This window comes from Bos taurus, unplaced genomic scaffold, assembly GCF_002263795.3.
Source record: "Bos taurus isolate L1 Dominette 01449 registration number 42190680 breed Hereford unplaced genomic scaffold, ARS-UCD2.0 Leftover_ScbfJmS_1844, whole genome shotgun sequence".
NCBI classification, from domain to species: Eukaryota; Metazoa; Chordata; class Mammalia; order Artiodactyla; family Bovidae; genus Bos; species Bos taurus.
Window position 1 is genome coordinate 31,256 of NW_020190941.1, and position 11,210 is coordinate 42,465.

The 11,210-nt window shown below is 74.1% G+C and overlaps 1 protein-coding gene across 1 annotated transcript in view; it reads right to left on the bottom strand.

Annotated features, from left to right (window-relative positions):
- Positions 1–8,555, bottom strand: part of LOC112445546 (collagen alpha-1(I) chain-like) — a gene marked incomplete at its 5' end in the record, with an annotated part of 29,082 nt that extends 20,527 nt beyond the window's left edge. The window contains 3 exons of the mRNA XM_059884429.1: positions 423–1,101; positions 4,575–4,826; positions 8,303–8,555. Coding sequence (XP_059740412.1) covers positions 423–1,101; positions 4,575–4,826; positions 8,303–8,555 — 1,184 coding nt within the window. The remainder of the gene's footprint in view (positions 1–422; positions 1,102–4,574; positions 4,827–8,302) is intronic.
- Between the last annotated feature and the right edge of the window lie 2,655 nt (positions 8,556–11,210).

The window sequence follows — 11,210 nt, forward strand, 5'->3', positions numbered from 1 at the left end:
CTTTGCCCCCCTTGGCGCTTGGTTTTTTGTTTTGTTTGGTTTTGTTTTGTTTGCTCCCCCCCCTCTTTCCTTTTCCCGTTCTCCTTCTTCGGTTCCCCCCCCCCTTGTCCTGCCCGGTCCCCCTGGCGGCCCCTCCGCCGGCCGCCCCCGCTGCTGCCCTGCCGGGCCGCCGGGTGCCCTCTCCCTTGTTTGCTGCTGGGCGGCCCCGGGTTTTGCCCCCTGCCCCTCTCGTTTCTCGGTGCCTTCGTGGCCCCTTCCCTTTCCCTCCCGCCGGTGGTCCGGGCCCGCTGGCCTCCCGTGCCCGCCGCCGGGCTGGGCCGCCGGCCCGGTTCCGGGTTCTGGCCCTTGGCTTGCCGCGGCCCTCGGCTGCTTGGGCCACCGCGCGGCTCTGCCCTTTCCGCCCGGGGTGGCGCGGTCCCGGCTTGCGCCCCCGGCGCGGCCTTTCTGCGCCGCCCGGTTGTGCCCCCGCGGGCGGCCTCCGTGGTTCCCTGCTCCCGCGTCCCGTTCCCTGCCCTGTGGTCCGCCCCCTCCGCCGCGCCCCTGGCTGCGACGCTTGGGGCCCCGCCGCCCGCCGTGGCTTCCCCTGCGCCGGCTTGCCCCCGCCGCGGCCCCGTGGGCCGTGCCCCGGGCTGGCGCCCGGCCGCCCGGGCCCCAGCTCTTGCGTTCCGCATGCCTCGCGCCCTCCCGCTTTCCGGGCCTTCGGCCGCCGCCCTGGGGGCTCGCCGGCCCGCCCTTTGGCCGGCCCCCTGCTCCTCGACCTCCCGCCCGCCCCGGTTCCCGGTCCCGTCCTGGCTCCCCCTTGCCCGGTCGCCCTCCCCGGTGCCGGCTCCCCCTTCCCCCGCTGGGCTTGCCCTGTGGGCTGGCTGGACTTGTCCTCCCGTTTCCCCGGGCGGCGGCGACGCGGTCCCCGCGGCTCTCCTGGCCCGGGCGTGGGGGCGGGGCTCCCGGGCGCCCGTGGTGCCGGTGGGCCGCGCCCCGGGCGCGCGCCCGGGGCGGGGCGCCGCCGGGCGGCGCGGGTCGGGCCTCGGGTCGTGGCGGGGCTGGGGGGCGGTCCCCGTTGTGCTCCGGGGCTCCCCCTGCGGCTGGGCCGGCCCCGGGCGCCTGGCCGGGGCGGGGCGGCGCGGGGCGGGGGTCGGCTCCTGGCGGGGGTGGGGCGGGCTTCCCCGTTGTCCTCTCGGGGTCGCCGTGGCGGCTGGGCCCGCCCCTGCGTGCGCTCCTGGGTCCCCCGGGTCGGCCTCCCGTGGGCGCGGCGGCGGGGTGCGGCCCCCCGGTCCGGGCCCTGGGCCTGCGTGGCGCCGGGCCCCCGTCGTCCGCCCTCTGTTGGCCCCCCCTGGCGGTCGCCGCCCGGCCTCGCCTTTGGGCTCCCGGCCTTGCCCGCTCCCCCCTTTGCTGCCCGGTCCGCGCCGCGCGGTTTTCCCCCGCCGCCGCGTGTCCGCTGCCCGTCCCCGGGCCCGCCCCCTGCCCTCTGGCCGGCTGGCCCCGCCCTGCTTCTGGCCCTTTGGCGGCCCGCGGGCCCTTGCCCCCTGCTGGGCTGGGCCCGGGCCGGGTCCCGCCTTGCCCCCTCGCCCCTTCGTCGGGTGCCTGGGTTTCCCCCCGGTGGCCGCCCCGGCCGCCCCCCGGGCGGCGGGCCCCTGCTGCCCTTTCCTGGCCGCCTCTGTGGCTGTCCTGCTGCGGGGGCCTTTCCCTGGGGCCCGTGTGCCGTCCCCGTTTGGTGTTTTGGCCCCGCCTCCTTCGCCCGTGTCCCCTTTTCCCTGCTGTGGTGGTTTGCTTCCCCCCCACCCCCCCCCCCCCCCCCGCTCCCCGTTTTTTGCCCCTTTCGGTCTTCCTCTTGCCGGCCTGTGTTCCTTCCCCTGTGGCCTTGTCCGCCGCCCTGTGCGGGTTTTTTTTTTTTTTTTTCCTTTGTTTTTTGTTTTTCTTTTTTTTTCGCCCCGCTTCCGCCCCTGCGGGCCCCCGGCCGCCCCGCGGTGCCCCTGTCGTTTGGCGCCGGCCTTCGGCGGTCCCTTGGCCCTGCTGCTGGCTGTGCGGGGGGGCGGGGGCCGCTGTGCCCCGCGCTGTGCCGGCTTGTCCTTTGCCTGGCTGTTCTTTGTCGCCCTCCCCCTCGGCGCCCTCTCCTGCTGTGTCCGCCTTTCCCCGCCCCCTTGCGCTCCGCCCTGCGTTTTTTCCTTCGGCCCTGTTGGTCTTCCGCGCTGTTCCCCGCCTGTGTCTTTCGGCTCGCCTCTGGCTTCCGGTCGGTTCCCCCCCCGGCTCCGCCGCGCCCTGCCCCCCCGTCCGTTTTCCTCCTCCCTTGTTCTCCTCCTCTCCGTTCCGCGTCTCCTTTCCGCGTCTCCTGGCCCCTCCCTGTCCTGCCTCCCCCTCCCCTCCGTCCTGTGTTCCCCGCCCTTCTGTCCGTTTCTTTCTTTGTTTTGGGTCCCTTGCCTTCGTTTTGCCTCTGCTGGGTCTTTGCTGCTCGCTGGCCGTTGCTCGGCCCTCTGGCCTGCCGTCTCCCCTCTCTTGCTGCCCTCTTGTTGCCCTCTGCCGCCTCCTGGTTGGTGGGCGCTTGTTCGTTCCTTGTTCCTTCCCCGGCCCTCCTGTGGTCCGTGTTTTCTCTCCTCTGGGGCCTGGTCCGGGTGGGTGGTCCTTGGCCTCCCCCGGTGGCTCGCCGTCCCTGCTTTCGGCCGGCTTGTGCCTCGCTCTGGGCGCCGGCCCTGGCCCCCCCTCCCGTCCTCTTGCCTGGCCCCTCTCCTGGCCGGCCGCGCCTGGTCGGCTGCCGTCCCTGGGGTCGCTCCGCGTCGGGCCCGCCTGCGCGCCTTCCCTTTCCCCTTTCCCTTTCCTGCCTTGGCGGCGGCCCTGGCCCCCCCTCCCGTGTTCTTGCCTGGCGCCCCCCGGGCCTGCGGGGCCTGGTGGGCTGCCGTCCCTGGGGTCCCCCCGCCTCGGCCCCGCCTGCCCCGCCTTCGCCGCCGCCGCCGCCGCCGCCGCCGCCGCCGTGCCTCGCTCTCCCCGGGTTTCGCCCCGTCCGGTCGGCTCCCCCCGTCCCCGTGCCGCCCTCCTTCTCCCCTTCGCCCCCGCTCCCCCGCTTTCTCTTCTCGGTCCCCCTCGCCGCGCTCCCGGCCGCGGTCCCGCCCCTTCCCCTCCCTTCGCCCCGGCCGTTCCCCTCTCCCGCCCCTTGTGCTCGGCCCCCCCTCTTTTCTGGGGGTCCCCTTCCCTCCCCCTCCTGCTCCCCTTCTGTCCCCCTTCCTTTGCTTCTCCCCTCCTGCCCCTGCCCCCTGGCCGCCCGCCCGCCGTCGTTTTCCTTCCGCCCCTGCGCTTTCCTGCCCCCTCCCTTCTTTTCCTCCCCGTCCTCCCGTTCCCTTCCGCCCCCCGCCCTGCCTTTTCTCTTGGCCTTCGCCCGCTTGGTGCCCCTCCCTCTCCGTGCTCGTCGCGCCCCTCCCTCCCCCGCCCGCCCGCCCCCCCCCCCCCCCCCCCCGCTCCGCCCCCCCCCCCCTTGCTTTCTTCCGTTTCCCCTGTCCGGCTGGTGCCCGCCCCTCTTCTTGGCTCGTCCCCCTCTCTTTTGTTTCTGTGTCCCCGGGCGGTCCTTTCCCGGCGTGCCTGTTTCCGCCCTTTCCTTTCTTTGGCCCTGCCCCCGCTCTTCCGTCCCCTGTCGTCCCTTCGTTTCGCCCCGGCTCGCCCCTCGGGTCCCCCCCCTGGCGCCCCGCTTGTCTGTTCCGTTCCGTTCCGTGGCTCCGTCGTGTCTGCCTCTTTGGGCCCCCGTGGCCTGCCGGCCGCTGGGCTTCCGTGTCCCTCCCCCCTCCCGGGGCTTGCTCCCCCTCCTGTCCCTCGCCTCCGTGCTGCCCTCCCCCCTCTTCGCCTCTGTCGTCCCCTTCTCCTCTGCCTTCCCTCCCGCCTCTCCTCGGCCGCTCTTTTCGCGTGTCCTTCGTGTTCCTCGTTTCTCTCCCCGCTCCTCTCCCCTTTCCTTTTTCGTTTTGTTCCTGTTCTTTCGCGGTCCTTTCTTGTTGCCCCGCTTGTGCCCGCTCGCCCGCTCTCGCCCTTTTTCCCTTCGCCCCCCGCGGCCCTCTGCCCCTTTTGTGCTTCCTGTTGCTGCCTCTTCGCCCTGTCTCCCGTCGCGGCGCCCCCCCCCTCCTCGCTCTTTCCTCTTGCCTCGTTCCCCGTTCCCGGGCCTCTGCCCTTCCCTGCGGTCCCCGTTTTCTTGTCTTGGCCGCCGTTGGGTTTGCCCGGGCTGCCTTGTCTTGCGCCCCTTGCCCTCCGCCCTCCGCCCTTGCGCCCTCTTCTCCCCTCCCCCGGCTCCCCCTGCCCCCGCCCTCCCTCCCGCCCGCCCCGCCCCGCCCTCTTCCCGTTTTCCGCCTGCGCTGGCCCCGCTTTCTTTGCGCCGTTTTTTCTGGGGCGTGGGGGGTGGGGCTGGCGGCCCGGCCGGCTTTGGGCCGGCGCTCCTGGTTTGGCCTTGCCTCTGCCCCGCCCCCGCTTTCCGGGTTCCCCGGCCTCCCGTTTCCTTGGCCCCCCCTTTGTCCGGTTCTCTCGCCTCTCCTGGCCCTCCTCGGTCCGGTCGTCTTTCCTTTCCGTCGCCCTCGTTGGCTCCCTGCCTTCTCGCCCGCTTGGCTTGCCTCTGTGGGCTGGCTGGCTTGTCCTCCCGTTTCCCCGGGCGGCGGGCGCGCGGTCCCCGCGGCTCTCCTGGCCCCGGGCGTGGGGGCGGGGCTCCCCGGGCGCCCGTGGTGCCGGTGGGCCGCGCCCCGGGCGCGCGCCCGGGGCGGGGCGCCGCCGGGCGGCGCGGGTCGGGCCTCGGGTCGTGGCGGGGCTGGGGGGCGGTCCCCGTTGTGCTCCGGGGCTCCCCCTGCGGCTGGGCCGGCCCCGGGCGCCTGGCCGGGGCGGGGCGGCGCGGGGCGGGGGTCGGCTCCTGGCGGGGGTGGGGGCGGGCTTCCCCGTTGTCCTCTCGGGGGTCGCCGTGGCGGCTGGGCCCGCCCCCTGCGTGCGCTCCTGGGTCCCCCGGGTCGGCCTCCCGTGGGCGCGGCGGCGGGGTGCGGCCCCCCGGTCCGGGCCCTGGGCCTGCGTGGCGCCGGGCCCCCGTCGTCCGCCCTCTGTTGGCCCCCCTGGCGGTCGCCGCCCGGCCTCGCCTTTGGGCTCCCGGCCTTGCCCGCTCCCCCCTTTGCTGCCCGGTCCGCGCCGCGCGGTTTTCCCCCGCCGCCGCGTGTCCGCTGCCCGTCCCCGGGCCCGCCCCTGCCCTCTGGCCGGCTGGCCCCGCCCTGCTTCTGGCCCTTTGGCGGCCCGCGGGCCCTTGCCCCCCTGCTGGGCTGGGCCCGGGCCGGGTCCCCGCCTTGCCCCCTCGCCCTTCGTCGGGTGCCTGGGTTTCCCCCCGGTGGCCGCCCCGGCCGCCCCCCGGGCGGCGGGCCCCCTGCTGCCCTTTCCTGGCCGCCTCTGTGGCTGTCCTGCTGCGGGGGCCTTTCCCTGGGGCCCGTGTGCCGTCCCCGTTTGGTGTTTTGGCCCCGCCTCCTTCGCCCGTGTCCCCTTTTCCCTGCTGTGGTGGTTTGCTTCCCCCCCCCCCCCCCCCCCGCTCCCCGTTTTTTGCCCCTTTCGGTCTTCCTCTTGCCGGCCTGTGTTCCTTCCCCTGTGGCCTTGTCCGCCGCCCTGTGCGGGTTTTTTTTTTTTTTTTCCTTTGTTTTTTGTTTTTCTTTTTTTTTCGCCCCGCTTCCGCCCCCTGCGGGCCCCGGCCGCCCCGCGGTGCCCCTGTCGTTTGGCGCCGGCCTTCGGCGGTCCCTTGGCCCTGCTGCTGGCTGTGCGGGGGGGCGGGGGCCGCTGTGCCCCGCGCTGTGCCGGCTTGTCCTTTGCCTGGCTGTTCTTTGTCGCCCTCCCCCTCGGCGCCCTCTCCTGCTGTGTCCGCCTTTCCCCGCCCCCCTTGCGCTCCGCCCTGCGTTTTTTCCTTCGGCCCTGTTGGTCTTCCGCGCTGTTCCCCGCCTGTGTCTTTCGGCTCGCCTCTGGCTTCCGGTCGGTTCCCCCCCCGGCTCCGCCGCGCCCTGCCCCCCCGTCCGTTTTCCTCCTCCCTTGTTCTCCTCCTCTCCGTTCCGCGTCTCCTTTCCGCGTCTCCTGGCCCCTCCCTGTCCTGCCTCCCCCTCCCTCCGTCCTGTGTTCCCCGCCCTTCTGTCCGTTTCTTTCTTTGTTTTGGGTCCCCTTGCCTTCGTTTTGCCTCTGCTGGGTCTTTGCTGCTCGCTGGCCGTTGCTCGGCCCTCTGGCCTGCCGTCTCCCCTCTCTTGCTGCCCTCTTGTTGCCCTCTGCCGCCTCCTGGTTGGTGGGCGCTTGTTCGTTCCTTGTTCCTTCCCCGGCCCTCCTGTGGTCCGTGTTTTCTCTCCTCTGGGGCCTGGTCCGGGTGGGTGGTCCTTGGCCTCCCCCGGTGGCTCGCCGTCCCTGCTTTCGGCCGGCTTGTGCCTCGCTCTGGGCGCCGGCCCTGGCCCCCCCTCCCGTCCTCTTGCCTGGCCCCTCTCCTGGCCGGCCGCGCCTGGTCGGCTGCCGTCCCTGGGGTCGCTCCGCGTCGGGCCCGCCTGCGCGCCTTCCCTTTCCCCTTTCCCTTTCCTGCCTTGGCGGCGGCCCTGGCCCCCCCTCCCGTGTTCTTGCCTCGCGCCCCCCGGGCCTGCGGGGCCTGGTGGGCTGCCGTCCCTGGGGTCCCCCCGCCTCGGCCCCGCCTGCCCCGCCTTCGCCGCCGCCGCCGCCGCCGCCGCCGCCGCCGCCGTGCCTCGCTCTCCCCGGGTTTCGCCCCGTCCGGTCGGCTCCCCCCGTCCCCGTGCCGCCCTCCTTCTCCCCTTCGCCCCCGCTCCCCCCGCTTTCTCTTCTCGGTCCCCTCGCCGCGCTCCCGGCCGCGGTCCCGCCCCTTCCCCTCCCTTCGCCCCGGCCGTTCCCCCTCTCCCGCCCCTTGTGCTCGGCCCCCCCTCTTTTCTGGGGGTCCCCTTTCCCTCCCCCTCCTGCTCCCCTTCTGTCCCCCTTCCTTTGCTTCTCCCCTCCTGCCCCTGCCCCCTGGCCGCCCGCCCGCCGTCGTTTTCCTTCCGCCCCTGCGCTTTCCTGCCCCCTCCCTTCTTTTCCTCCCCGTCCTCCCTTCCCTTCCGCCCCCCGCCCTGCCTTTTCTCTTGGCCTTCGCCCGCTTGGTGCCCCTCCCTCTCCGTGCTCGTCGCGCCCTCCCCTCCCCCGCCCGCCCGCCCCCCCCCCACCCCCCCCCCCCCGCTCCGCCCCCCCCCCCTTGCTTTCTTCCGTTTCCCCTGTCCGGCTGGTGCCCGCCCCTCTTCTTGGCTCGTCCCCCTCTCTTTTGTTTCTGTGTCCCCGGGCGGTCCTTTCCCGGCGTGCCTGTTTCCGCCCTTTCCTTTCTTTGGCCCTGCCCCCGCTCTTCCGTCCCCTGTCGTCCCTTCGTTTCGCCCCGGCTCGCCCCTCGGGTCCCCCCCCCTGGCGCCCCGCTTGTCTGTTCCGTTCCGTTCCGTGGCTCCGTCGTGTCTGCCTCTTTGGGCCCCCGTGGCCTGCCGGCCGCTGGGCTTCCGTGTCCCTCCCCCCTCCCGGGGCTTGCTCCCCTCCTGTCCCTCGCCTCCGTGCTGCCCTCCCCCCTCTTCGCCTCTGTCGTCCCCTTCTCCTCTGCCTTCCCTCCCGCCTCTCCTCGGCCGCTCTTTTCGCGTGTCCTTCGTGTTCCTCGTTTCTCTCCCCGCTCCTCTCCCCTTTCCTTTTTCGTTTTGTTCCTGTTCTTTCGCGGTCCTTTCTTGTTGCCCCGCTTGTGCCCGCTCGCCCGCTCTCGCCCTTTTTCCCTTCGCCCCCCGCGGCCCTCTGCCCCTTTTGTGCTTCCTGTTGCTGCCTCTTCGCCCTGTCTCCCGTCGCGGCGCCCCCCCCCTCCTCGCTCTTTCCTCTTGCCTCGTTCCCCGTTCCCGGGCCTCTGCCCTTCCCTGCGGTCCCCGTTTTCTTGTCTTGGCCGCCGTTGGGTTTGCCCGGGCTGCCTTGTCTTGCGCCCCTTGCCCTCCGCCCTCCGCCCTTGCGCCCTCTTCTCCCCCTCCCCCGGCTCCCCTGCCCCGCCCTCCCTCCCGCCCGCCCCGCCCCGCCCTCTTCCCGTTTTCCGCCTGCGCTGGCCCCGCTTTCTTTGCGCCGTTTTTTCTGGGGCGTGGGGGGTGGGGCTGGCGGCCCGGCCGGCTTTGGGCCGGCGCTCCGGGTTTGGCCTTGCCTCTGCCCCGCCCCCGCTTTCCGGGTTCCCCGGCCTCCCGTTTCCTTGGCCCCCCCTTTGTCCGGTTCTCTCGCCTCTCCTGGCCCTCCTCGGTCCGGTCGTCTTTCCTTTCCGTCGCCCTCGTTTGCTCCCTGCCTTCTCGCCCGCTTGGCTTGCCTCTGTGGGCTGGCTGGCTTGTCCTCCCGTTTCCCCGGGCGGCGGGCGCGCGGTCCCCGCGGCTCTCCTGGCCCCGGGCGTGGGGGCGGGGCTCCCCGGGCGCCCGTGGTGCCGGTGGGCCGCGCCCCGGGCGCGCGCCCGGGGCGGGGCGCCGCCGGGCGGCGCGGGTCGGGCCTCGGGTCGTGGCGGGGCTGGGGGGCGGTCCCCGTTGTGCTCCGGGGCTCCCCCCTGCGGCTGGGCCGGCCCCGGGCGCCTGGCCGGGGCGGGGCGGCGCGGGGCGGGGGTCGGCTCCTGGCGGGGGTGGGGGCGGGCTTCCCCGTTGTCCTCTCGGGGGTCGCCGTGGCGGCTGGGCCCGCCCCCTGCGTGCGCTCCTGGGTCCCCCGGGTCGGCCTCCCGTGGGCGCGGCGGCGGGGTGCGGCCCCCGGTCCGGGCCCTGGGCCTGCGTGGCGCCGGGCCCCCGTCGTCCGCCCTCTGTTGGCCCCCCTGGCGGTCGCCGCCCGGCCTCGCCTTTGGGCTCCCGGCCTTGCCCGCTCCCCCCTTTGCTGCCCGGTCCGCGCCGCGCGGTTTTCCCCCGCCGCCGCGTGTCCGCTGCCCGTCCCCGGGCCCGCCCCCTGCCCTCTGGCCGGCTGGCCCCGCCCTGCTTCTGGCCCTTTGGCGGCCCGCGGGCCCTTGCCCCCTGCTGGGCTGGGCCCGGGCCGGGTCCCCGCCTTGCCCCCTCGCCCCTTCGTCGGGTGCCTGGGTTTCCCCCCCGGTGGCCGCCCCGGCCGCCCCCCGGGCGGCGGGCCCCCTGCTGCCCTTTCCTGGCCGCCTCTGTGGCTGTCCTGCTGCGGGGGCCTTTCCCTGGGGCCCGTGTGCCGTCCCCGTTTGGTGTTTTGGCCCCGCCTCCTTCGCCCGTGTCCCCTTTTCCCTGCTGTGGTGGTTTGCTTCCCCCCCCCCCCCCCCCCCCCCGCTCCCCGTTTTTTGCCCCTTTCGGTCTTCCTCTTGCCGGCCTGTGTTCCTTCCCCTGTGGCCTTGTCCGCCGCCCTGTGCGGGTTTTTTTTTTTTTTTTCCTTTGTTTTTGTTTTTCTTTTTTTTTCGCCCCGCTTCCGCCCCCTGCGGGCCCCCGGCCGCCCCGCGGTGCCCCTGTCGTTTGGCGCCGGCCTTCGGCGGTCCCTTGGCCCTGCTGCTGGCTGTGCGGGGGGGCGGGGGCCGCTGTGCCCCGCGCTGTGCCGGCTTGTCCTTTGCCTGGCTGTTCTTTGTCGCCCTCCCCCTCGGCGCCCTCTCCTGCTGTGTCCGCCTTTCCCCGCCCCCCTTGCGCTCCGCCCTGCGTTTTTTCCTTCGGCCCTGTTGGTCTTCCGCGCTGTTCCCCGCCTGTGTCTTTCGGCTCGCCTCTGGCTTCCGGTCGGTTCCCCCCCCGGCTCCGCCGCGCCCTGCCCCCCCCGTCCGTTTTCCTCCTCCCTTGTTCTCCTCCTCTCCGTTCCGCGTCTCCTTTCCGCGTCTCCTGGCCCTCCCTGTCCTGCCTCCCCCCTCCCTCCGTCCTGTGTTCCCCGCCCTTCTGTCCGTTTCTTTCTTTGTTTTGGGTCCCCTTGCCTTCGTTTTGCCTCTGCTGGGTCTTTGCTGCTCGCTGGCCGTTGCTCGGCCCTCTGGCCTGCCGTCTCCCCTCTCTTGCTGCCCTCTTGTTGCCCTCTGCCGCCTCCTGGTTGGTGGGCGCTTGTTCGTTCCTTGTTCCTTCCCCGGCCTCCTGTGGTCCGTGTTTTCTCTCCTCTGGGGCCTGCTCCGGGTGGGTGGGCCTTGGCCTCCCCCGGTGGCTCGCCGTCCCTGCTTTCGGCCGGCTTGTGCCTCGCTCTGGGCGCCGGCCCTGGCCCCCCTCCCGTCCTCTTGCCTGGCCCCTCTCCTGGCCGGCCGCGCCTGGTCGGCTGCCGTCCCTGGGGTCGCTCCGCGTCGGGCCCGCCTGCGCGCCTTCCCTTTCCCCTTTCCCTTTCCTGCCTTGGCGGCGGCCCTGGCCCCCCCTCCCGTGTTCTTGCCTCGCGCCCCCCGGGCCTGCGGGGCCTGGTGGGCTGCCGTCCCTGGGGTCCCCCGCCTCGGCCCCGCCTGCCCCGCCTTCGCCGCCGCCGCCGCCGCCAGCCGCCGCCGCCGTGCCTCGCTCTCACCGGGTTTCGCCCCGTCCGGTCGGCTCCCCCCGTCCCGTGCCGCCCTCCTTCTCCCCTTCGCCCCCGCTCCCCCGCTTTCTCTTCTCGGTCCCCTCGCGCGCTCCCGGCCGCGGTCCGCCCTTCCCTCCTTCGCCCGGCCGTTCCCCTCTCCGCCCTTGTGCTCGGCCCCCCTCTTTTCTGGGGGTCCCTTTCCCTCCCCCTCCTGCTCCCTTCTGTCCCCTTCCTTTGCTTCTCCCTCCTGCCCTGCCCCTGGCGCCGCCGCCGTCGTTTTCCTTCCGCCCTGCGCTTTCCTGCCCCTCCTTCTTTTCTCCCCGTCCTCCGTTCCCTTCCGCCCCCGCCTGCCTTTTCTCTTGGCCTTCGCCGCTTGGTGCCCTCCTCTCCGTGCTCGTCGCGCCCCTCCCCTCCCCCGCCGCCCGCCCCCCCCCCCCACCCCCCCCCCCGCTCCGCCCCCCCCCCCCTTGCTTTCTTCCGTTTCCCTGTCCGGCTGGTGCCCGCCCTCTTCTTGGCTCGTCCCCTCTCTTTTGTTTCTGTGTCCGGGCGGTCCTTTCCGGCGTGCCTGTTTCCGCCTTTCTTTCTTTGGCCTGCCCCGCTCTTCCGTCCCTGTCGTCCCTTCGTTTCGCCCGGCTCGCCCTCGGGTCCCCCCCCTGGCGCCCGCTTGTCTGTTCCGTTCCGTTCCGTGGCTCCGTCGTGTCTGCCTCTTTGGGCCCCGTGGCCTGCCGGCCGCTGGGCTTCCGTGTCCCTCCCCCTCCCGGGGCTTGCTCCCCTCCTGTCCTCGCTCC